This window comes from Agelaius tricolor, unplaced genomic scaffold, assembly GCF_023055355.1.
Source record: "Agelaius tricolor isolate 1412-34295 unplaced genomic scaffold, bAgeTri1.0.p SCAF_7, whole genome shotgun sequence".
NCBI lineage: Eukaryota > Metazoa > Chordata > Aves > Passeriformes > Icteridae > Agelaius > Agelaius tricolor.
Window position 1 is genome coordinate 18,331,009 of NW_027269267.1, and position 27,586 is coordinate 18,358,594.

At 39.3% G+C, this 27,586-nt stretch overlaps 1 protein-coding gene across 8 annotated transcripts in view; it reads right to left on the bottom strand.

The window, feature by feature from the left end:
* Positions 1-27,586, bottom strand: part of GLRA2 (glycine receptor alpha 2) — a 121,513-nt gene that overhangs the window by 48,650 nt on the left and 45,277 nt on the right. For 7 of the 8 annotated variants that reach the window (XM_071430497.1, XM_071430491.1, XM_071430496.1 and 4 more), the window contains exons 5-7: positions 27,329-27,411; positions 26,206-26,343; positions 23,777-23,991 (exon numbers count right to left, since the gene is read on the bottom strand). In XM_071430497.1, the coding sequence (XP_071286598.1) occupies positions 23,777-23,991; positions 26,206-26,343; positions 27,329-27,411 (436 nt within the window). The remainder of the gene's footprint in view (positions 1-23,776; positions 23,992-26,205; positions 26,344-27,328; positions 27,412-27,586) is intronic. The other variant, XM_071430495.1, reaches the window with a different exon arrangement.

Consider the following 27,586-nt stretch of genomic DNA (forward strand, 5'->3'; position numbering starts at 1 on the left):
TCCTGGGAATGTGCAAACTGGCTTCTGTATACCACAGGTCTGAGCCAGAATTTTTTGAAGGGCCCTGTTAATTGTTGTTGGCAATGTTTCAGAAATAAAGGCACCTTTTTACAGGTGTCTTTACTCCAGAAACTGGCACTCTCAAAGTTGCAGTATATACAAGGTCTTTCTTTGCCTTCATTGACATTCAAACATGTTGCACATTTTCACATAGGCAATAGTGTGCTGATTAGTGTGGTCTCAAATGAATGTGTCAGTTTGAAGCCTTATAACATGCACAAGATAAATGAGATAAACACTTTGTATGTGTTTTCTTGATTAGACATCAGTTTTCCTTTGCGGAGCCAAAAATCAAACTAGCTAATGCAAAGCTTTGCTTGACTGACTCTTCTGAGGAACTAAAAATCATGTCAGCTAATTATGGTTAAATAGGTGACAGAGAGAGAGTTCTTCTCAGTTAATGTTGAAAATTACTGGCTACTCTGTTGAGTCAGGTTAGTCACGCCATTAAATTGTAATTAACCAGGTTTCGTTTTTGGGAAGTGTGCATGGCACACATGGATGTTCTCCAAATGATGGAGCTGACAGTCTATCTTCTGTCAGGGCAGAGTTAATGAGAGAGAACTGGAAACTTGCTAGTTATTTTAATGTTTATCTGAAGTTGATAAAACATAACTGTGACCAGTGTTGGTCTTCTGGAATTTGACTAATGTTTTGGGATACTTGCATAGACACTCTTCCAGGGTCTGGTTATCTGTAAGGCACATAAAAGTCAGGGCAGAGAAAGGCAGCAAGTAAACATGATATCCAGCAAAATTACACCATGTTAGCATGTGCAGATTTTAATTTCTTTTTTTAAATTCAGGATCAGAACACAGTAGAAATATCATGATTGAAGCAAGAATTTCAGCAAGACATTTTTCAGGAAACAAGAAACAATGAATCAGTCTTGTAAAGTGTAAATAAGTTCTTCTTGCCCTTCTCAAGTTATGAATAACTAGTTTTGGCCTATTACTCTTATTTTTGTGTGAAGATTATAGAGTTGTCATACTCCTTCCCTTCCCACAACTCACCCACATTGAGTACATGGGTCATGCAAAAATACTTACAAAAAATGCAAGAAACATCTTACAAAGCGTTTGCAAATTATGTGCCAATGGCACCATCATTGATCTTTTAATTCAGCATGCCTTCACAGAAAAACCTAAAGGAATAGAAGGCCTGCTGTGAATCTTAATGTGATTACCCTTTTGTTAAAGAAACCAAAAAAATGCTTTTATTTTGCCCACGAACTTTGGTATTTGTAAGGTTCTTTAACATGACTGTTATAGATTCATAAAACTCTTTTTGAACACTACTTCATGGGCACTCTCTTAACATTTTCCCTATAGTAACATGAAGCTTGTTACTTGGAAAGAATCCTTTCAAAATCTGAGTGATTCAAAGATGGGAATAGAGCAAGTTTAAACCTGGAGCTGTCTGCTGTACTTTTCCATAAGACAACAAAATAGATGGTATCACTAAGGTTCAAGTTAGTCCTCCTCCACAGAGGAACAAAAGGGCAGGAATTTTCTAGTCTTACATCACTATCTCACTAAAAAACCTGGCTTTATTTCTGGAACACTTTCAGCTACAATGAACGGGCCCTTAGAAAAATTCTGGGTCAGAGCTATGGTTTATAAAGCCAGTTTGCACATTCCCAGGAGACAAAATTGCTGTATGGGTTCCTGCCTAGTTTGCTGTTGCCTGAATGGGAAAAGCTGAATGTTGAGGTGGTGCAACCAGCACCTACAGCCACCTGCAGACACCCTATAGACACCTACAGCCACCCTATAGACACCCTATAGCCACCTACAGCCACAGAAAGCCACCTTGTAGATACCCTATAGCCACCTACAGACACCTGCAGACACCCTATAGCCACCTATAGCCACCTAAAGTCACCCTATAGATACCCTATAGACACCTACAGCTGCCTGCAGTCACTCTATAGACGCTCTATAGACACCTACAGCCACCTGCAGACACCCTATATAGACACCTACAGCCACCCTATAGACACCCTATAGACACCCTATGGCCACCTACAGCCACCTAGAGCTACCCTATAGACACCCTATAGACACCTACAACTGCCTGCAGTCACCCTATAGCCACCTACAGCCATCTGCAGACACCCTACAGCCACCCTAAAGCCACCCTATAGACACACATCTTTAGGTGCCCAAGCTACAGCTCTGAGAGCAAAAACCATCAAGCTGGGCTTGGCCTGAGGGGTTGTTATGCATTGAGCTGACAAAGATGGCAGGTGATTTTCTAGTGTTTCTGTACAGGACCCATCCCCACAGCAAATTGCTGACAGGCTCCCTTGATGTGAAAATGGAGAGGACAAACACAATAGAAATACCTTTCAAGTGTTTTAAAATTGCAGGGCCCCGGGGAGAATGCAGGTTCTTGGAAGTGGCTGGTGTGAAACTGTGACATTTTGTAAGTGCATGTGCTCACCATGCCAAGTAGGCCTGGGCTAGAAGAGGATTTTCCAAGCAGTTTAACACACTTCCTGGGCCTGCTGCACCTCCAGGGGTTTTAGGTAACTCCCATTGCTTTTATCTCCATAGTTACTGTCTCTCTACAGGACTGCATGTATTAGAGCCTGCAGTATGAAAATATAAAAAGAGTAAATGTGGAAGCCCTGTGTTTGCAGTGTGTGTAAGCTCTGTTGAGTATGGACATCCTCATAATCCATCTGCTTCTGGACCTGAGCCATGCCCTAAAATCTCAATGAATGGAGTGGGTACCCTGAATCTTAAAGCACTTGGCCAAAGGAATGCTGGAATTCCTCATCTGTATCTGTATCTGGACCTGTACCTACTCTGTTTCCAGAGTACCTCACACTGAAGAGATGCCCTTAATTAGTGGCAGGAGCTAAACAACAGGATATAAACCCTTGAGCCCTGAACAATAATCACCAGGAAAAGAAATTAATTTTGATGGGATTGTGCTTAAGTACTCCTCAGTGCCCAGATTAGAGACTGCCAGACTCAGAGCCCTTCCTTAGGAAGCATCTGTTTCCCACTGACTGCCCTGTCTTCAAGCACCTCTACCGAGCCTTTCTTCTCTCCCAATCAACTAATTAATTTGCACATTGGAAAGCAAATTGAATCAACCTGGGATCCCTCTTGCCTCCTCATCTGATCACTGCACATGTAACCATCACTCTCTGCTGCCTGTTTTTCTCTGTTCCCCCCAGCCAGGTCCCTTCGCCAGGATCTCCAGCCCATTTGCCAATTCCCTGCTCTGCATACCCTCTGCTCAGGAGATGCAGAGTCCATCAGAAAAGCTCTTGGCTTTCCAAGGAGCAATGTGGAGTGATGAGGGATGCCTCCAAATGGCATTTACCTGCTGTCTCCTTCCAGCCCCTGCAGCTGAGACTACACATTTGCTTTTCTCATTTGGCTTCCCCTCTATAATAGCCTGCAGCAGATGTTTGATATTTCACTCAGCACTAACTAGAGATGCATATTGTTTTAATTTCCATTAGTGAATCCCTGACATTTTCAAAGTCTTTTTCTCATGTATTTTATAACTCAGCTGATATTGAACACAATTAAATGATCCATCTCACAGTGGCTGTTCAAAATGGGTACTGAAATGTGGATTTTCTCTTTCTGAAAAATAATAGTAATTAAATTTTTAGAAGCAATTAAAGTGACCATGCAGCCTACACAAGGGTTGCCTTGACTGCACAGTTTTATAATACGAAAACTGCAGAAGATAATGGTGGCAGATCTTTAGTCAGAGACACTCCGGGATATTTTTCCAGGACCATCCAGAAGTAATCCCATCAATATTGAGGAAGGACTTAATTTTTAGCAACTGAGAGTTTAAATCTACTGCAATTCAGCAGAATGCAAACAAATAGCAAAGGAATTGCTGCAGCCATGATGGGCTACAGATTTAAAAAGAAGTGGGTTTAAGGAGATGAGTTCTCTCTTATTAGGACAGACAATGTTCCTAAGAAGAAGAGATTGGGTTTGGAATGAGAGACCCTTTATAAGCACAATGCTGACAGGAAGCATCACCATCCAACAAAGCAGCACATGTACAATAAAGGTGCCTGTTGAGCCATTCTCCCTTTCCCTGAGGGGATTCTCTGCTCTTACCTCTGTCATGCTGTGAGTCTGACCTGGAAAGGCTCTGGTCCCTGCCTCAGAGGCTGCCTCACCAACTCAGCTCTCAGCTGATCTGTGCTCATGGAGGGGGCAGGGAGGATGTCCCCAGGGCATGCAAGAAGCAGATGGAAAGGTGCACTGAGGTGCAGGTGCCCGTGTCTTTCCCCAGACTTGTTTCCTTGAACCCTTTGATGGCAATGAGCCAATACTCCCACATCCTCCCCTGCTTTAGCACAGTTGAGGCTGCTGGAAAGGGGTGGCCACAGAGTGAACGCAGGCAGGGACAGGGGTGATCCAGAGAAGTTTCTGAGGTGAAACTGAAGCCTGTCAGGAAGGGACAGGCACCTTCAGTGAGGCAGAAGAGAACTTTAGGTGCACCTTTCCTCTGACACTTCCTCTGATTCCCATCTCAGTTGGAGCAAAATTCTGTGGCTAGAGAGTGGATGGCATGGCAAAGACAAAACAAAGAGGGCTTCAAAAAGCCCCCTAAGACTGGCCACTGTGTATGAGGCAGATTGATATGAATGCTTACAGACATGAGCTAGGATACTCTGCCTTCTACTTTCAACTGGAAATACATTACCTGTTCCAAAGGCAAGGAAAATGGAAAGGAAAATGGTTCTCTCTGCCTCTTCTTGTATGCCCTCATATTGGGTTTTGTCCTCATTCAAAGTGTTTAAGTTGCACAGCACATTGGTTTAAGTCAAAATTGACTTTATCCTGATCAGTCATGCATAAAAATAGTTTTCCTCCATTTCATAATAACAGCAAAAAACTAAATATGCCAAAACATTAACAGCAATTTCCTTGATAGAGTGAGTTAAGTGTCATAAGTGATATCCTTTTCTTATAAAAGCATCAGTTCAATTTGTCCATTATCCCAATACTTGCTTGAATTTCTAACCCAAAGAAATATTATATGTTCAGAAAGCAATTTTCTCACCAAGAGCTGTGTACATGCCCCCTGTAAGGAAGTGGTCATAAAAGGCTTTAAAGAAAGTTTCTTGCAATTGAAAGAGTAAAAACCAATCTCAATTTAGATGAGTTTCTGAATACTGCTCCTCCAACAGATTTTCAGCACAGTATCTGCCATGGCTCAGTGTTCCTCCAGGTATTTGCAAGACTGTCCCTCCCTCTGCCCACCCTTCTAAACACTTTCCCTACACTCACATGCAATGCTAGAGCTTCTTCTTCCAGAAAATAGAACTTGGCTGAGTAGGGGATACAAAATATGGACTTCAGGGTAAGAATTTATTCTGGTTCTAAAAGTCATGAAAGATCATTAAAAGCATTATTTGTAGTCAGGAAAGAACACTCGTGTGTTCTTACATGGCTTTTCTATACCTAAATTGTGAATATAGAGGCAAATCAGCAGCAGACATTCTATTGGATTTTGCAATTTCTTTGAGAAGGGGCAAACAGCAACTCACTTTTCCTTTTCATTTTTTTCTAAAGCTTCCACAGTTATTAAAAATTCACATGTGCAGTTGTCCTAATGATTTTGAAGAGGCACAAATCTGTCTGACAAACAAAAGGAGGTGAGAGATGCTGTTCATAATTCTTATATAAAATCCTGCCTATTTCAAGGCTTTTTCTGCCTTAGTCCTTTCAATTTGGTTCTATCAGTGTCAGCCATGGGAACTCAGCAGTTAATGTGGCTTATTTTCACACCTTTATAAAAGTCACAATCAAAAGCCGTAGGACCTCTGCCCTGAGGGCAGGGAGGGGGACTGGCACATTGCAAAATAGTTGTTCCTTTTCTTTAAAAGGTGAAGTCATCAATTATTCTTGTCCCTTTGCACAAGACTTCCTTTACCCAAGAAGTTTTAATTACTATAATCTAAACCTTACTTTCCTGTGTCATCCTAGCTAACCTGCAGTAGATAAGTTGCCTTCTAAAGGATTTAATGTGAGTGGGCAGGACTGACTTCTTATACAGGCTAAAAATATTTGCTCTCTTAATGCCATGGTAGGTTCTGTCCATAAGAGGATTAATTAAACCATGTCTGTGAATATACAGATATGGTCACCAACTGCAGAGCACATTTGCACACACCCACAGTGAAATGAATTAATGTCTCCAGAGAAGTGTGTCACTTTATCTACCAGCAAACTTCTCTATCCAGGCCCTGTTTGGCTGCCTCTGAAGCAGGGACAAGGGACCTCAGCCTGGTGTTGGGTCCTTCCAAGCAAGGCTGAGTCCTAGCACAGAGGGAGGGACTCTGTGGGACTCAACTAGAGCAGGGAGTGCTCCAGACCTCTTCTCCTGCCTCCACATGGAGCCAGAGCATGCCAAGAGATGCCTGCCAGGGAGTCCCCAAAGAGCCCTCAGGAGCCTGCATCTCACTGGCAGGATTAACCCACCCTTCACCAGGGACCGAGTATTGCAGATGAGTTTGCAAACCAGAACTGAGGATGCCACCAGGTGTTCTCTGCAGGACAGGGTGTCTTGGTAACCCTAGGGTGTCCTAAGGTGCTAATAGTAACAAAATCTTATTTTTTTTCAGTGGACATGCTATAGCAGGTCGGTCAGAGCAGAGCAGAGGGCAGCTCCCCTGCTGTATGTCAGCTTGTGATAGTGTTATTCACTTGAATAACTGGAGCTCACAAGTAACATCCTGTGGTGCAGAGCCTAGAACAGATGTGTTAACCTAGGCAGTAACTAAGTACCATGCTGTGGCATTCACAATCTTTGAAAAAATTCCTTCACCCAGGATTTTTCTCCTGGGAAGCTGAGAAGCCTCAGAGAAAAAGAAAACAGTTCTTATCTCATTTGCTTCTCCTGTGTTGTGCTCACATGTGGAATGTGTTTGGAGATTGTTTACCCACAAGTGATTGCTTCATTGGATTCTGATGTGAGTTGTTTTGACTCTTTGGCCAATCAGGGCCAAGCTGTGTTGAGACCCTGGAAAGAGTCACGAGTTTTCATTATTATTATCTTTTAGCATTTAGTAAGTACCCTTTCTGTATTCTTTAGTATAGTATAGTATTCTTTGATATAATATAGTATTATAAAGTAATAAATTAGCCTTCTGAGAACATGGAGTCAGATTCATCATTCCTGCCTTCTTCAGGGCATTCCCAGCAAATACAATACCATGCAGCTCACTCTTGCTGCTCACTCTCTCCCCACTCCCTGCTGTGGTGTGGAGGAGAATCAGAAGGAGGTAAAACTCATCAATTGAGATAAGAACAGTTTAATAATGGAAATAAAGTAAAATAACACTACTACTGCTATAATTAATAATAATAATAATAATAATAGTAGTAGTAGTAGTAGTAGCAGTAGTAGTAACAGTGGAGGACAAGGGGAAGAGAGAGAGGAATAAAACCCAGGAAAGAAAAGGGATGCACAGTACAGCTTCTCATGCCCCACTGACTGACATCCAGCCAGTCCCTTTTAAATGGCATCTGTCTGTAGTCCTTGTGTAATTGTTTGTCACCTATAGTTCCTAAAACTGGGATTTACTGATTTCTGGAACCTATTTCCTGAAGTGTGAGCTTGGAAGTCCTTGGAGGAAAACCAGATTCAGAGATCTCTATTTCCCGGTTTTCTGCTTCATTCTGCTAGTTGCTCTTGGATCATAAAACAGCATCCTGTCCCAAGGAAAATTTTTCGAACTGGACAAATCAGGTTTTTCAAATAAAGAAAAATAAGATTGTGCTGGAAAAAAAACCTGCAACCAGTAAGATCAAAATCCATATTTACCACCAGACAGGCCTGGTGCTTGGCTCTCTGACAGAGTCCACAGCATCACTTGGACCTCTGTGCTCTGCTGGGGGTAAAGAGTGGTTGATATCATCACCTTCTTTTGGCTCCTCCAAGAGCTGTGGATGCTAGGCAGTCTCCAGGTCAGTGAAGCTCATCTGAGACAAATGCCAAGGACACATTTCACATTCCATGAAGGACACAGAAGGAGCCAGTCTCCAGAAGGATGTGCTCCAGTGCTCTCCTGTACTGGTGTACCTCACCCTGAGAGTGCTTGTGGAGGAGCTTCCTACACACATCTCCTGAGCCTGCCAACACAGCATGGAAACACCAGCAAGGGAAGCCCTCTCCACAGCAGTCCCAGCTCTGTACCTGGGACTGGTACAGACTGGGAGCCTGCAAAACCAGCCTTTCTCACAGCATCCTGGCAGCTCTGGATGGAGTGTGCTTATGTGGAGGGGAAGAGAGATAGGAGGGGGATTGATGTGGGGCTGTTTGAAAACACTTGTATAAATATGTTCACTTCAGGTTCATTTTTACAAGTGGCATGTACAGTACAACAACAGACTGCTTTGTACTTTTTGTTTTCCCATTGCAGTTTTGGTTTTCTATGAAACCAGAGATTTGCAGATTTTCACCCAAGTTCCTAGAATCAGAAATGACAGTTAAAAGCAAAAAGGATGCAGGATAATTACTTTCCTTCAGTTCTATTCTAACACTGAAGTCCCAGTTGCAGTGCTGTTGTCTGCTATTATTGCTGGGCATTGGTAGCAATGGTGAAATAGTTAAAGGCTTTTTGTGATGTAGCAGTATGCAGAATTGTTGAACATGCACAACAGCCTTGATAAAATTCTCAAAGGAGAGGAATGCTTTCTGCAGTTGGAAAAGTATGTGCTTGTTTGTTAGATAAAATGTAATTTAACTTCTGGTTTCATCTCTTCATAGAATTCTTGCATTTCGATCCATTTTTGGAGAGTCTGAATTACAAAATATTCTGCCTTCATCACCAAATTCATGTATAAACAATGACACCTGAAAATTTAAATATTTGCACATGAAAAGTAAGGTGTAATGTGACCACTGTTAGTTTTAGAGCTAAACTCTTGCACTGGAGATTAGCTAGTAGAATAAAATAAAAGCAAACATTTTCACAAGAGCAGCATATTGGGAACTAGCTGGGGTTTCACAGACCTGTTTTCCTTAATCAGCAAAACTTCCTGCTCTTTTGGGATCCTAGATTTAGAAGTGACCAACAGACAACACAGGGGGATGTAAATCACAAAAATGGTTATGTCAACAGTGTTGAAATATTAACAACAGATTCTGTCTAATGGAGCACTGGAACTAGCAAGAGCACACACAACAGCATACACATGTGCCAGCTTTAAAATTTGGAACAAATCAAAAATCATTCAATAAAGAAGGACTACCACATGGTTTTCTGTGATGTGGTTTAGCTCTTTGTTCTCCTGGGTAATAACTTGTAAGCCCCTAAATTCTGCATTTAAAGAAGACACTTGGCTGCAGAATGTTGATTTAATTAAAGAAAAAAATCTTCCACTAAAAAATAAATATACTTAAGTAAGTTCTCCACTTAGTAAGTTAGTCAGAGGTTTTGTGTCATTTTAAAGGAACTGAAGATTTAGCCTCACTCTGAAAAGCAGATCTCAGTTTTATGGTGTGTGCTTGCTCCATGCATATGAAAAATCCATGTATCCACACAAAATACTGCAGAATTTAACCAGAAAAGCTCAGCTTTTAATTTTCTGACAGATTGTAGAATCTCCCCATGCAGCCTGTTGGCACACTAGAGCAAAGGACTCAATTAAATACTTTATATTAAATTCTGCGACACACTTGTAACCTTGCTCATGTACTGACCTCTACATGCATTTACACAGAAAATAGCAAATAAAACATGACCCCAGTGAGCAAGAAGCTCTAAAATGATATATTGGACACAAGCATTGATCACAGAGGGAAAGACACCTCCTAAGTCAGAGACTTTCATTTGCCTCTCCCTCCTTCAAACATGCATAATCACAGTGACATCCAGCATGTGAATAAGTGCAACTCAGAGCTCTCCCAGAACATCATATAAATGCTCAATGCATGGCAGATCTATGCATAACTGTAAAAATGACACTGGTACATAACTCTAAATGATGTAAGAAAACCAATATTGGCTCCAGTCAGTATGAAATGTCACCATTTTATAAGCAGGAGGATTTTATAAGTTTAGTTGATGACAATCCCTTCTTTAAATGCTTAAATCATTTTTATCCAGAGATGCATGCATTGAAGAAACCACTAATATCAGCCTCTGATTTCCTCCTAGAATGCCAGTTTATGTTGAGAATTGATTTTTTAATCCACTGTGAAGTCACATGTTTGAATTATTTTTACTTTGTATGTATTCAATTTTCTTTTCTAATTTACAGCTCCAGGAGTCAAACTGAGTCTTTGTGATAGTGCAGTTGCAGCTCCCTGCCTAGAAAACTGGGACTGGAGACAGAATTATGCCCTGTGGGCAGCCTCACTCCTCTGAGCAGGGTCTTACAGTCACCTCCTCTCACCTATTTGTCTTTAAGATTAACAAACGTGTAACAGGCTGAAATGAAACAAGAATTTGGATACCACTTCATCTACAATTAATTTCTGTTAATCCCTTTTGGCATGGCATGTGAATAAGAGTGAGAAGGAAAAAACTAATTTATTTTCCTAAATACAACAGGTTTGAGCTTAATCACACACAAACAGTAGATGTAGGTAAAAAAAAATTCTTGTATAGCTACTTGTTTGAAAAAAAAAAGTTTTGAATGTTTCTGATATTTCTGCATTATGATGTGCTTTTTTAGTACATTTCATATTGCATGTTTGGGATGGGATTCACCTCCCACTGCTTCAGACATCTGACTTTCAGACTGGTCAGCCTGGCATTGCTGCTTGACACCTGAAACAAGAGGTCACCTAACCTGCCTCACATACCTATGTGAGTGTCAGAAGAATTTGGCAGTGGAGGTGCCTCCTTCTCTCAGGTGGCTAGAGAGACAGTCCAAAATGACTTTCAGACACCTCAGTTTTGACAGCTGAATCTCACTTCAGGTTTACAAGTCAGTTGTTTGCTTTCTAATTTAAAATTATTGCTAAAAAATAGATGCATATAATAAAATAGCCATCACTAGTAAAAATAGAAAAAATTTCTCTGGCTTTCTCTGAACAACTTGAGAAATGCAAATGCAAATAGAACACAATTTATTTCCATTATGGGCTATTTTACTCTTTCTTCAGTCTGCTATTACAAACCACAGCTGAAAAATAGCCCTCTATTGATAATTACATAGAGCTACACATTAATGTTTTCAGTGCATGTTTAGAATCATGAAATTGTTAAGGCTGCAAAAGACCTTTAAGATCATCAAGTCAAACTTTCAGTGCAGCACCACACCACATTCACTATTAAAACATGTTCTCAAGTGCCACCTCCACAGGTTTTTTGAACACTTCCAGGGTTGGTGATTCAACCCCTTCCTGTTCCACAGCTTTTCAACCCTTTTTGTGAGAAGAATATTTCCTAATATCTAATCTAAACCTCCCTTGGTGCACCTTGTGGTCGTTTCCTCTCGTCCCTTTGCTTGTCACCTGGGAAAAGAGGCTGACCCACCTGGCTGCAGCCTCCTTTCAGGCAGCAGAAGAGAATATTGTACAGAGCAATAAGGCTCCACCTCAGCCTCCTTTTCTTCAGATTAAACACCCCCAGCTCCCTTGGCTGCTCCACATCAGACCTGAGCTCCAGACCCTTCCCCAGCTCTTTCTCTAGACTTGCTGCAGCACCTCAATGTCTTTCTTGTAGCAAGGGGCCCAAAACTGAACACAAGATTTGATGTGTGGCCTCAACACCACCAGTGATGTACATCACTAGTTGATTTTAAACTACTAAAGGTCTTGTTATATATTTCTTCACTCTTCACCCTGCCCCATCTGTTAAACAGTTTTTTTCTTTTTTCTTTTTTATCTTGCATGGATGAACAAGTGACTTGTTACATCGGTACAGTTCCCCTAACCCAAAAGGAGTTCTACATTTTGAATTTTTTACTATTTTTAAAATTGTCTTATTCACTTCAATTGGTATTAGAAATTATTGCCTATCCACTTTATTCATGAAGAGCTTTTTCTCTCTCAGACTAATGCTGTCACTGGAACTCTTCTGTCTTATAATTAAAGAAACTCATACATTTACATGTTCCATACAAATCCACATTGTTCCCATTTGATGATACAAAGACTTCTTAAAAATCCTGACTTCAACTCCCCCATACACCCAAATCATCACTTGTTTGTCTGGCTGGAACCTGGGAGGCTCTCAGGCAATCACGCTTTTCCCAGCTGCCCAAGACTCTACTGCTATTTAAGAGGCTAAAATGAATATAAACTACCAATTTTTACAGCCCTGTCTGATAGTCCTTCTAAGTTACCACTCATTTTAATGAAACTTTTCCATTTTTATTTCAAGAGGTACAGAAAGGGACTGGCAATGGAACATCAGCTCTGGAAAGCTGTGGGGAAATGATGAATATGACTGAGACTATAAACACAACAGAGGAGGAGGAGCAGGAATAAGGAAGCTATATCAAGAGCCTCCACAGTAGTGTAGTTGAGGTTACTATATTTTAAAATATTATATTAGTGAGAAAGATACAAGATTGAAGGCTGAAAAGGCATTGAATGAGTGAGACAAAAGAAGCTCAATTTGTAGTTTACAAACAACAAAAAATGTTCAAAAGTCACTTGGTTTCATCATAGGATTTCCTGAATGAGAAGACAGTGGGTCTGGACAGCATTTGGAGACCAAGCAAGAATTGCACATTAAGAACCACTGGCTGGAGGACAAAGCCAGAGAATCCTGTCTTAAAAAACACTTCCCTTTAAGAGTGTGCCCAGGTGGTTATCAAAGTAAAATTCCAAACTCTATTTTCAAAAGAAGACTGCACACTTTCAAAACAAGCTTAAGCCAAATACAGAATATCTATAAAACACAACTGTGGCAGAAATCGGATGTAAAAAAATAGTTTTATCCTGGAAAGTCACATTGGCCCTTCTGGAGCTGAAAAATTATTTCTCCAAGTCACTAAGAGACATCAGAATTCAAACAGGCCAAACTATGCCCCAGGAACTTGAAGATTCATATGTTGGCTACAAAGAGCATGGCTGGAGCTCAATGTGAAGCAGTTTGATTTTATTCCTTCTTTTTCAGTGTTTGTGTGCCTGACCTTGATCTTGTGTGCTAAGTTTTTAATTAGAGCAGTTTTTCTCTGAACCCTTAGCATTAATCATGCTTGAAAAGTACCTACCAGTACCTCAAAAATGCTAGATCTGAGTAGTATGCAACTTTTCCCTTCCCTCAAGATTTTTGACATTTCAGAAATATATTCTAAATTAGAATTCAAAGAAAATGTAAAAAAATTCACAAACCAGAAATTTGGGGTTTTCAAATAATGTCAATTGAATAATTTCTATAATTTTCATGTCAAACCTTTCAGGTATTTTTAGACTGGTTTAAATTTTGATTTCCAGGTATCGAGGCATTTCAAAAGTAATAATAAAAAAGATGTTTTGGAGAAATCAGACAGTGGTGGCTGGAAGTCAACAGAAATTATTTGGGGAATTTTTCCAACAAATGAAAACGTTATACTAAAGTATCTTTTTCATAGCTTCAACAAAGGGACATGTTTTACAAAAAGCAGTTCCTCAGAGAAAATGCCTGACCCCACATAAAATGTTTGTCACTGCTGGAGCACAGATCTAATACAATGTGTACTACACAAAGAAGAGAAAGAACTATTTATTTGATTTTAGCTGTAAACTGCAGAATTCGTTTTTAGCTGGAGATAGCATATCTGAAAATTCACTTTCATTCTCTCTTCAGGGTGATTTTTCACTTGCCTTTTCTTTAGAAGAGCATCTCAGAAGAGTATAAATTGAAGGAAAAAAAAATCACAATGAGAACAGCAGCTAGCAGTGCCAAGGATGTATTTTAAAACTCTCTTTCACAGATGGCAGACAGAGGAGCTGGGTAAGATGATTTTGAACTCTGCTGTGGACAACAGCTGATATAGAAAACACCTCGCTTTAACTGAGAGGGAAGTACATCAGGAGGAAGTCAGCCTAATCACAGAAATCATGAATGAAACTGGGCAGATGAGCTGCCATGAAGTGAAGTTCCCATATTCAGGCAATGCACAGCCTTTAATTAGATATGTCTTTCAATTTGGGAAAAGCTTTTACTGAAACCTCATTAATGTAAGAAGCTAATCCACTCTTATAACTGCACTCACCAAGAGAATTTTACCTTTGAACAATTCACCCTGACATCATTTGCCAGGCTACAGGTCTTTCCTGGAAGGATGTGTAGTACACACACATTTTTGTGAAACATCTGTCTGCTGTTCCAGTCAATGAAGGCTGTCCCAGACTGTTCCAGCTGTGCAGCTGACACATAACACTTCTAGCATGAGCAATGCAGTGTTTATCCTGATCCTAACAGGGCACTGGAAAATTGTTAGGAAAGAAAATTCTCATTTACCAAAAATCCCCAAGCATACCCAGTTAAAATCAACACTACACCATTACTAAAACATGAGAAATGAACCAGCTTCAGAGGGAATAATTAGGCAATTAAGAGAATAATTATATGTTTTTCTTCCTCCTCACTAGATGGGGTACATAAAGAAAAGATACAAAAAAAAAAGAGACCATATCGCTTCCTAGAGTGGTATTTTATCATTTCGGAGATACATAAAAACAATGTTGGGTTTGGGTTTTTTTTTTTATATCAAGGCATAGATATATGCATAAATTAGTTGATCTGTGCTATTTTCTTGACATAACCCTGTCATCCTTGACTTTGGGGAGCCCTGGCAAAAATAAGGGCAGCAGTAAAGCCTGAGCATCTGAAGTCACATCATTCCCAGGGACAGGATTTTGTTTTCATTCTGAGCAGACTCTGTTTGTGCCAGAATGTTCAGGAGACAGCAAAATGCAGCCAACAAACTCATAAAATAGATCCTGTCAGGCAAATACAGCTTTCTTTAAAAAGCAAGTGAGTATCTTTATTGTTTGAATTAGAAAAAGAAACAGAACAGCGTGTCTTACTCTAAAAAAGCTTTAATATAATCCTGACATTTCGGCTCCTTCACTTTCTTAATTTTTCATATTTTCTTTGTCAGTTCTATGGAAAATCAAAGTGGTTTTAAGTCATTTTTTTATGAGCAGAGCACACTCAAGCATAGAATGGTGTGGTCCAGGAGGGTGGTACTCTCATTGCAGTCTGTCACCATTCTACATGGTTCCCTCAGAAATTAAGTGATGCTTTCAAGCTGATCATCCCTTAAGGAATGGATGGACATCAATGCCTCATGACCACAGATAAATTTAAACAGTAGAACTGTTAACAAAATTTTAGTACAAATTAATCAATAAAGTATTCCAATTGCTATTACACACACAAAGGAAAATGCCCTTCTGCAGGAAAGAGACAGAAAATGCAATAATTTACATCAATTAAGTAATTAAAGACAATTTTTAGTTTCTCAGTATACATCCTTATAACAGAAAGGGTTTCTCCAATAAGTGACAAATATTGATATATTCTCCTTATCAGTGTCATTATCAATAACTGTTTGTAATATAATTGTACTATCTTTTCTGTGAATCATTGAACTGAGCATTGTTATGTGTTCTCCCTTTTTCTTAGCTTACATTTTCTGCTGTGACTTAGTCATTATGTTCCTCTCTAGACATACTGAAAGCTCTGGCTCTGCTCTCCAGAGCCTTAACCTTTGGTAGAATGAGGGAAGACAGCACACCATGTCTGTTTCTCATGGGCAGGGCAGCCTAACACCAGATAGAAGCTACTGAGGATCAAAGCCTTTTATTCTCATGCTCCCTTCTCTCTGAGACAAGATATCTCAATTAACTCCAAGCTTCTAGGAAGAGGAAAGAAGAAGAAAAAGTCACTATTTCATCATGGTTTAAAACTTTAAGACAAAACTTTGTGAATAATGACACATTCTGGAATGCACGACCATGCCTTAAAACCCAAAATGATATCATTTTCTTGGCAATACCTGAAGTTTAGAATTGTTTAATTTCCAAAGCTGATCTTAATTCAGCAAAGACTATTGTGCCACACTATTGGTGAATTAAAGTAGTAGTTTTGTCATAACACAGATATTTTATGTAAAAACAAGACACACAGAGTCATTTAGTTCCTGCTCCTGTAGAAGTTTGTCTGATGCATCCATGAAAAAGTAAATTGTCTCCCTCTGTTTTCCTTGCAGGAAAGAGAGGGAGAGGAGAAGAGGGAGTTAATACTTTCAGGTATCAATATCAACAAGCAATTCTTTTTTCCCATGAAAATGTTTCCCAAAATAAAAGACAGACCTGTCATTCAAGTAACAGAATTCAAATGGTTCCATTGTCACTCAAAGACAACTTTTCGCAGTAAGATGTCAATGGCCCAGCTGCTTCAGCAGCCATGTGCAGTGAGCACTGATATTCAGACTGGAAGGCAGCAGCCTTGAGGTAAACTACAAATGAAAATGGTTTTCACAGACTCCAGGGGGTCCCATCAACATTATTTCAAATGAAATATTAACAGAATATATTCATAAGTAATAGTTCTAAATGATCTAATAGAGTCAAGTCTTGCAATTACTTGAAATGCATGAGCCACAACAGAGTAGGTCACTGCTTCAGAGAGGGTTTGCAGTGCTTATGTCTGTGAAAGAGAGGCAGAAGGGACTCCTCAGAGAGACACTAAAAGCCACCAGAAAGTCCTGAAGGGTGTGACAATGAAGCTGAAGGCTCCAGTATCGTGCCAGGTTATGAAACAATCAGCAGACTGGTGTGCACAATAACTTCAACCCTTCTTTGATGCTCAAAATAGGCTCTGCTGAATGCCAGCCCTCCCAGATGAATGCATTATAAAACCTGCTGAGGAAGTGCCAGGAGTACTCAAACTACATCCCAGAGGTATTCAGACACATCTTATTGCATATTTTTAGCTGTCACACATGACAGCAACTACTGCTTTTGTTGTACAGTAAATACCATCGTCTTCACTATACAGAAAAGTAAACTTTGAAGTTTAGATGAGTACAGTGGAAAAGGTGACTGAGTTACTCATTCATTTTTCACTTCCATAGAGTAGAAACTGCTATAGATCCTAGTGTATTGGTATTAATCAGACAACATAGCAGTCGTATCTCATCAGTCAGCTTTGCACAGAATGAAGGACAGAGGGAAATTCCAGAACCCACACATAACCATTGTAAGACCCAAAGACTGTCCAGGGCACCACATACCTGCAGCCAAACTGAACAGAACAATGTGACAATTTCTAGCATCAGATTTAGGTACTGTGTTTTAACTTTTATATCATTCTTCCTGCTGCTTTTCTCACAAGTAGCATGGATTCTGCTGGGTTTTGTCTTACCTATGCAGAATACTGAAGACTTTAGTTTTATAGAACTAGAAACAGTTGTGGAACGGAAGAAAAAGAATTCTTCCTATTATGAATGCATGATCACAGCATATATAACTGTGGCAAAGATCATCCAACATAATTTTAATTGAGATTTCTGCTCCCAGTGAAGTTGTAACTGCACAGGCTAGCTCTGTAAGTATCTACCTAGGTCTCAAAGGTGCAAAATTTCCAAGAAAACAAGGTGTCTTTAACAAGACCAGCTGCTGTACCTGGAAGTAGCAGAGAAGTTTCTGGGCACCACAGATTCTTTTAAGTGGGGCCAAGGATGTATTTTCAAGCTGGCACTAACATGGCCACAGTGCTATTAATATTTTAAGAGACTGGAAAGTTCTCCCGGGTACTCCATGTATCATCCAATGCATGCACCACATCTCCCACTGCCATTCTAACAACCTCCTGCCCTCAAGCACACACACATTAATATCCTGCTTCAAAACCACAACTGAGAATGCATACTTAAAGGGAGATGAAGTAAGAATAAAGAAATGACATGAAAATCTGTAGAGCAGAACCAGAAAACACCTTTCCTGAACTATAAGCTATGATTAGGTACTTATAAACTATTTGTAAGGAATAATTTTTTTCTAGCATTTTGTAGGACTTTTACTTACACACAAAAGTCTATATTTAGTTCCAATCAGTTTGTACCCATTTAATTGTTTCAATAAGTCACAGTATGGAAACAAATGTCCACTTACTTAAAAGCTTTTTCTTACTTTCAGAACTTTTTTGTTGAAAATTAGGTTCAGTCAACATGACTTCCTTCATCATACAGAGTAGAACAGATTTCTATATCCAGATTCAAATACTGTGTGGAATACACCAACAGATATTGAAATATTGTCTCAATACAAAAATTAGTTGTACTTACCTTTGTCAGCCCCCACTCCTCCCCAAAAAAAGAGTTGGAATGGGTTTCAAGATCTCTTAATATTAGTAAAAAAAGGAATATATGCTGTATGCCAAAACTACAATGTGAACAGAAAAGAGAGCTATATAAGAATGCTGGAAATTAATAAAATGACTGCATCTTAAAACATTTCCATGTAGGCACGTGACTGAAGAGTAGCTCCTCATGGCTACCTGACAATTTAGCCTGACTGCCCAAGAGTTTGGACAGGATGCCTTCTTTCACTCTTTTAGAAAACTGACAACCAATAAAATACTCAAGGGTTCTAAACAAATTTTTTTAAACTGGAAGCTTGTTTACAGTAACACTATCAGGATACATAAATATGTGATGTAGATCAGACACATTAAAGTACCAAGGTTTAGGACCATTAGGTCTCCAGCAGGAATTTGTAAACAGCTTATAACAGTAGGGTTGTCTTAATCACTTAAGCAGTGTGTAAAATGCACAGACACCCACATAATCCAAGTGCCAATTAACAAATCTCATGATTGCCAAATTACTTCCATATTTCCTCTTCAGATCCGGAGACTAGACTAAAAGCAATTTGTCAAGAAATTGCTTCCCTTCCAAGTTACTTCACTGTTGTTTTTTTACCATAATGCTGCACCAGAATGTATCATCTCTATGCTTTGCTAATGAAACAGTAAGTGATCACCTTTGGTACCCTACTTCCTATGAAAGCAAATGTACACAGAACAAAATCATCACTGATAATAGCATCTATTCCTTTGTCCTTATTGGTATTGCTCCTCTTTTTTTTTTTTTTTTTTCCCTCTTATTATGGTATCATTTTAATCTTAATTAAAAAAAGACAACCAAACAATCAAAAGTGCCATGTTCGTGTATCTTCTTTACTTGATAGCTTCTGACAGTCAAAAAAAGAAAGATGACTGGCCTGCCAGAAGTCAAAGAATCTGCAAAAGTCTCCAAATATCTGGGGGATAGTGGATGACACATAAAAACAGTCATTTGCTGCCAAAGGGGATAGACTGCTTTGGCTTTGGTTTTGCAAGTCTCTGTACCTATGCTTTTATTGCATTTGGTAATATATGGAGTGATTTAAAGCAAAATGAAGTGAGTGAAAGGACTCCCAGAAGTTTTGGTGAGCTTTGAATGAGCCTTTTTTTCTGCACAGATTGTTCCCTGGGGACAGAAAATGCATTAATTAAGCCCTGTGCATTAAAGCTACCCAATATGAATGCTATGCAACTGTGTAAAATACAGTTGCCATCACTTGACTTAAAATATCCTGAAATGTTTTGCTTTATGGCATTAAAAGTAACTCATTTTCTTGGACTGTTGTTGCTAAGGTTTGGTTTATGTAAGTGTTTTAAGAAGAAAGCAGTCTGAAAAATACACAACTGGCACAGCAGAGAACCCATTATTCTTTCAAATGCCTCTTTTGAAAATCCTTTCAAACTTTTTATTCTGTTGATTCAACAGGAGAGCCATTTACAAGTAAAAAGAATAGCAAGAAAATGGTGCTTCAAAGCTCTGAAGAAAACAACTGTTTTGTAACACTTCTTAACAATTCTGCACTACCGGCCCTTGAATCCCCCCCGCTTTACTCCCCCAGCTTATACACATCTGGGACTGTAAGTAAAGATAGGTGTCCTGGGGTCCCTTGTGGTGCCCAGACAATCCTCAGTCCCTATTTTGATGGATACATGGTGCCCTCTGGGTCCATGGGACTGGTGCTTCCAGAGGACAAGCACGTGCTGGGCCCTGCCTGGATGTACAGTCGCTCACATCAGGTTCACAACTGGCACACCCTGGAGCTCCTCTGCAGAGGCAAAGCCCAGCACAGCCCAGGTGCAAGGGATGTCCCTGGCTCATGCCCAGGACTCACACAGGGAGCTCAGGGTTAGCTGGAGATTTCCCTGTGGCTGTGTGGTCACAGTGATTGCCCAGCTGGCACCCAGGATTTCTGCTCAGCTGGCTGATCGGCATGAGCCACTGGTGCAGCTGGGTGCACAAACATCACCCAGATGGAGTTCCTAAGTGGAAAGGGAGGATGTGACCAGGGAATTCAGGCATAAGAGTATGAGATGTGGGTAATACTTATACATATGGACATGTGGGAAGAAGAACTGATGATAGAAATCCTGCTATTTTGGGTCACCATTCCTGGGCATCCCAGTGATGGATTAGTCAAACTGGAAGTAGAGAATTCCATCCCTGCTTTCTGGATGAGTTCTTTACCACCCTCTAACACAGGGCAATTCAGGTAACATAATAATAACAAAAATAATAATAATAACAGATGCTGGACACCTCACAAGTTCTCTGTAACATACACAAAATAATTTCATCACTTTAAAAGAGATTGGCTCCATGGTGAATATTTCTCAGAATTTCACCCCCTATTCTTAGACAGCATTACAAAATACTCCAAATACAGTAATGCCACAGAAATACTACAAAATTTACCAAAGAAATATATTTCATTTAGAAGAGTACATTCTAGATAATTCTCTTATATGCAGCAATTATAAGCTTCAGATTGAATTAATTTCATTCTTTCATTTCCTTTCATTTTCCTTTCTTTTCTTTTCAGCAATCTCAATCTTATGTTTAATTTTCAACAGCTGAATGCCTAATGTCTGTGTGGCCATGACCTACTATTATGAAATCAGTGTATGGAAATGAATGTTAATTATTAATATGGAAAAGAGCAATTTTAAGCAAACAGAATATTGTTGTGTTATCTTACACCAGGGTTGAGAACAATACATAGGTAATTGCTTCTAAACAGTAACACTTTAGTTATTTAGATAGTGACTTGGAAACAGACAAAAACCCTAGGAATCTTATCACAATTTTTCTTTGTCTTTCTTAGGTGAAGAAATTATTGCTTTTAAAGCTGGCAAGTTGTGATACTTTGTTGTTTTCTGTTGTAAAGCTCTATTAAAATAGAGAAGAATGGAAAGAAACCCTTGGCATGAAACTGGGTAAATTAAAGTTAAATTGCATAAATCTATATTAATAAGAACAGGACACAAAGAAGGATGGGGAAGTTATATCGTATTCAATACTAGGCTGCTTTCACAAAGCAAAGTTCCATCTGTGTTTTTCAGTATTCTTGCAAAAATAACCCTCCTGAAATATCTTATTCTGTTAGACATTCATGCTAGGAACAACTTTTAAATGGATGTTTCATTGGCAGCCTAACTTCCTCTGTCTTGGCAATATGTAGACAGGGCTTAGAAAACCATTATTTTCAAACAGGGATTTTGAGGCTTCAGATCTGACAGTGATTTGATTCAATTATTTTCATATTTTTAAGTACATTTCAGCTGGACAAATTTTATTAATAAATACAATTTTGATATCAAGTTACAGATGGGGTTTTAAAATAGCTAAATGCCTGGAACAACAATAGCAAGAAAATCTTGTTTCTGTGTCTAAGGAATCAGGTAGTGGTGATTCAGGACCTGAATGGTGCCCATGTTTCTCCAAGCACCTGAATCATCCAAGGTGGGAGTCAGCTGGCTGGAACGCTGGCATTTACTTAAAATTGCATTTTTAAGTCAAGTGACACACCTTCAAAAGCCCCCACAAGGATTAACTAACATATAGAGATCGAAGCTATAAAATAGAGCTCAGCTGAATTACACAGAAAAAATGCAACAGCCTGACTGAAATGAGTTGTACTGGGCTCTCTGGTGAGATACTTTTCTTAGTGCCTGTTTTCTGGCAAAGGAACACAGCAGAATAGGAGAAGATGGAGTATGGGCAGACCACCACCATTCTCTGACACCTGATGAGATAAATGTATTTAATCCTGAGTCTAGAGAAGAATCTCTCCAATAATCAACATATCATGGTCAACATATTTTGCATCTTCCCATTGTTCCACTCAGCCAATACTTTTCTACTCAAACACAACAGAATGCAAAATGGAAAACATTCAGCTGGATCAAAGGCCTATGATGAAAACACCTTCTAGAGCATTTGGGGCACACCAACACTGCAGAGCCTTTTTTCAGGGTGTGTTTGCCAAGTAGGAAATGTGGGTGGGAATCTCCACTACGGTAATTCTATTATCTATACTTCTCAAGCCAGGCAATTTATAAGAAACTTGGAATATTTCACATGGATTCATGTTGTGTCATCTAGACACAGTTTTCAGTGACTCCAAACTTGCTATTTAAAGAGCCTATATGCTTCTTGCCAAGATTGTCTTTTCAGAAATTCTTTTCAGAATCTTCACTGGTAATATGACAGAATTGTCTGAAGAAATGTTTAATAAATTTTCAATTTGAAATTCTGAGTTAATATATGAGAGGCTATCAGTTTGCATGGAAAATTATGCATCTCTCCAAGTGAATATGTACTCACCAGATTTAGTAATTTTCTCATTACTAACAGGAGTAAGACAATCCATGCACTTTTTGGAGTTGTCCTATATTTTTGAAGTTTTCCTCTAATTGAACACTTGCATATTTGGAATGAGACCAAATGTGATACTGAGGGTGAAGCACCACAATATACAGCCTTCTTCCTTGGAATGGATCATGATTTACACAAACACTCAAAATTTGTGCTTTTCATTGATACTCTGATCTCAGTCCCTTTGATGCTGGACTGCTGGAAAAGGACTCTTCAGGGAGTGTATCTCATAACTCCTTAGACTATTGCAAACTTTCCTGCCTCTGAAATCCCTTCCAGAAAATTGTATGAAACCTTGCACATTAAATTTGGCTGGGAATGCTGTTATCAGAAGTATTTGGGCTGTGCCTATGCTAAAAAGAGCTGTCAGCCTGACTAAAGAGAGAATCCAGTCTGTAATCTGTAAATTCATCTACAGCATCTGTCCAGGATTAAAAAGACCACAAAATTTGAATGAGAGGATATTTTTGTGCATAGATAGGATGAAGGTCTTCAGCTGACACTGAATGAGTGGAATATGGACAAATTCTGCTGTGAAACAAAGACACCAGCAGTTCCATACTAAAAAGGTTCACCAAAGAAATCTTTTAGTTGCACATATGTTACAAACATGTATTTTATATGTACATTTCTGGGGGATATATTTATATATTCATTGGACTAAGTGCCATATCTAGAAACATCAAGGTATATGACAGTCTAACAGTCCAGTGTTTTTAAAGTCCCCAGTCTGAAAGAAATCCAGTAAGTTATCTAAATACCTCAGAAAACCTGGTTTCTAAACACTCAAAAATAAGTGTCAAAACTAGTAGAAACTCATTAAAAATTCATACTGCTGCACCATTCAGCCATCCACCAAAACAGCAGAAACATTCCTTAATTCAAATGCAAGGAAGGGTACTGCAAATTTAACATCACACTGTTACCACTTTCTCATGTATCCTTATCAGATGTATATTCACACAGATCTTCCTGAAATTTAAAAGAGTAGCACAAACATTTCTTATTAAGAGCAAATTCATGGTACAAAATTATTTCCTTACTTTTGGGAGGGAAGCTCTTGATCCTGAGCTTTGTGTGGTCATTGTCAAAACTGTAGTGATGCCCAGTGCAACTCTGGCTGGAGCAGCATCCATGTTGATCCAGAAAGAAACCCAGGATAAAATGACAATCAGCAGGCTAGGAATGTACATCTGGATTAAATAGTATCCCATCTGACGCTCCAAATGAAACTTGACTTCAATGCATGTAAACTTTCCTAGAACATGAAATTACTTTCATAAATGCTTTTTGCACATTGTTATCTTGTTTGCTGAACATGAGTTAGATGTGTGGCCTGTTTCCTAACCTAATACTGTAAGGAGATCCTGATACACAATCACTAGTCAGCCACTTGTTGCACACCAGCTTGGGTGAAGCATGGGAGTACTGAAGTATACTGTGCCCAATTCTTCATATTAACTGAGAAAATTAATATTAGCACAATTGTTTCACCTCCAGAAAATGTAACACAATGCTTCTTTTCTCAAAATTCATTGAGCTTTTATTTTAGTCAAATATAATTCTAAGTATTAAAAGGGGACAGCATTTTGGTCTTTTAGAGGCATGAGATTAAGCAATCATGTTTGAACAGACAAATTGTAAACTACTACTCTCAGTCCTAGGGTAGATCACACTCCTCATTCTGCCAATGTCACTTGCCTCTGTCTGTCAATTATGTCTCACAGCAGAATCAACGCAAAGTCTACTTTGAATTTTGTTAAAAGTTTGACTCCAGGAAGCCTAACCCCATCTCTCATGGGAGGTGAGAGATTCTTCAAACAAGTGACAGCTGCTGCACAGCAGCCCTGGGGGACAGAGGTTTTGGGGTGCCTGACAGGAGAAGCAGCAGTGCAGCAGGAGATGCAGAGCCCTGAGCTGCAACAACTCATCAGCTACTAATGCAATCACCCTGTGCTGCTCTCAGAATTACTCTGGGCTAGGTACTCACTCCAGGCAGACTGCAGGAAGGCCTCTCATTCCTAAAGTGTCATGCTAATGGTTTCAAACTCTTTTGTGCTGGTTGGAAAATGAACAGAGATGCTTTTTTCCTCATTCCCCCTTTCAGGGGAAATGAGACTGCTCCTATTTGTGCTGTCCCTATATTTTTCTGGTGGTCTACAATGCTGAATGGGGGGGTGCAAGAGTCAGCACAAAGGGGAGTGCAGAGGCTGTTTGACAAAGAAAGGAGTGGAAGCTGAGTAATATCCTCTGACAGCCCAGAAGTTCTGTAATGAGTGAGCTGTGACTGGAAAGGCAGGCACTGACACCTGGGCAGAGGCTGCTCCTGGCCAGGGGACTGGGGAGGGTGAAGGGCTGTGGTGGCCACCTGTGGCAGCAATGGCATCAGTAGCACCACCTGTCACAGGCTCTCCAGACTTTTGTGGCACAGCCTGGACAGTGAGTTTAGGAGAAGGTTGAGTAATAAGTTTTATCCACATTTTAATTTCACACTAAACCTGAAGGAGCAAACTACAGAGAAAACAGTAGTGGGGGTGCCCATCAAAAAGTTCTCCTTCCTTGGTACTTTGGGCTCCAAAATGAGAGGCTGCATTTATAAAAATTAAACCAAACAATTTTCATAAGAAATAAATGTGATATTATTTTTGGCAGAAGCAGAACATCTCATATTGTATTATTTCATAGACTAAAACAAATGCATTTGATGCAACCAGATCAGCTCTTATGCTGAAATGATGAAAAAGCTATTTTAGATGAGAGGGATTATATTTAATCCCAGAAAGCACCCAGAAAACTGTTCTATAAATGCTGTCCCCATTAAATAAACTCCAAGCAGCTAAATCAAAATTTTAACAGAGTTTCCTCTTCTCTGTAAAACTAAAGATAAAAACCACAACATTATAGACTCCTAAACAACAAATGAAAGTACAAAACTTAAGAGTATTAAACAAACACCTAATTTCCCAGCATTCCATGTCTGTACACTATTCAGATCAGCAATGAAAATATTGTCTTTTCACATGCTACATATCATAAATTAGACTACATAGACTACACATAAAGGCTGGTGAAAATTTAATATTTTTCCTCATTGGAAATATGATGTGCTGGAGAAATAAAGCAAGTTCAGAAAAATCAGCACTTTAAAAGTGATTAAAGAGTAAGGTTTTTTTAAATGTTTCATTTTAAGAATATCAAAACAATTAGATTTTTTTATCAGTTTTTTTAATATTTTAAATACTTCAATGATTTTAAGGACATTAGAATACTTAAATGAAATTAAATTGAACTTTGAAATTAAATCTTCCAAAATAATAACAGAGAGAAAATTTCTTTCTATTCAGATTTAAAAACGTGTGACTGAATCCAAATTTAATTTAATTTTTTTTTCATTTTACCCATATTTTTCCATTACAAATTGACAATAGATGCCATTGGAACAACTGATAGAAAAAAATAGAATAATGCTCACCAGTGTTGTAATGCTTTGTGCAATAACCAAGTTCTTTATCTTCTTTTAAAATAAACTGTGGCAAAGTTAAACCCTCTGCAACTTGCACAGGTCCATCACTTAACCACTCAAATATCAGATCATTCATGGTGTAGCCAACTGCAATAAAGGAATCAGAGTTTATTAGATGGCAACTGACCAGAAAAGAGCAAATGTTATGTCTTAGAAGCATGTCCTTTATTGCAACATGTGTTTTCTCAGTTACATTTTCAAACTGTTCAATTAACAGCACAATTCCTCTTAGTTGTCGGTTGCTGTAACTACACCATTACTTTATTAAAAGCAAGAAGTAAACACTGTTATATTCTGAAGTACTGCCATGGTTTGCCACCAAAAACTCACTTTGCTAGCCCAAACCAGTCTAAGATTCTGTGGGCACAAAGGCAGGTGGCAGGGCAGCCCACAGTTCATAGCCATACACCTAAATCCTTCCTCCACTAAATAAAAAAAAAAAAAATAAAAAAAAAAAAAAAAAAAAATCAGGGTAGGCTGGTACCCACTGAATACTGGGAACGATCACTGGGACCTGCCAGAGCCTGAGCCGCTGCTGGGTTTGTGTGATTGTTACCTGGGCAGGTGGAGGCAGTGCTGAGGTGTGTGCTGGCACAGCATGGAGGGTGTGGGCTGTTCCCCAGCCCATGCCTTGCCTGGGTGTAGCACACCAGCTTAGGAATCACTAATAGGAACTCTGCTTCTCAGGTATTTCACTTCCATTTCCCAAAAGTGAGCCTAACTCTGTCAGACATAGCAAAAATCCCTGGCTGTGTAATAATTGTTCTCACTTTTCTGAGGTGTAGTAATTTCTCCCACACAGGGTGGAGAATACAGGGAGAATTGCTGTATTTACCCCTGGAAGTGATGCACTTCTGATGGGTAAGGTGATGTGACCCAGGAGGGAGAAGGATAAGGGAGAAGGAACAGCACAGAAACAGGCAACCCTCACATTATGGTGATAAACATAATTCCCTTACAAAACAGGAATATTGAGTCTCACAACACAAATGTGATGATGTAAACACAATCTAATTACTGAATGTTAGGGTAAACACTTGTTATTTGACAGATAAGGCAATTGAGCACTCACAGCTCTCGAGCTGCATTGTACATGTCTGTACATCCATAGGAAAATTCTTCAAGTCCATGGGACAGGACAAGGTTAAAGTGAGCCTAAAATTAGAGGAGGAAAAAAGATGTTAGACATTTACAGATTTCATCTAAAGCCCCATACTTAGAGTTCAAAGGATCAAGACCAAATCTTAGCACCTCAAAGGCTGGGCTCATCTCCCCCTTGAGCTGTGGAGACAAAACGTGTGAGCAAAGCAGGCACTCACAGCCTGCCCTG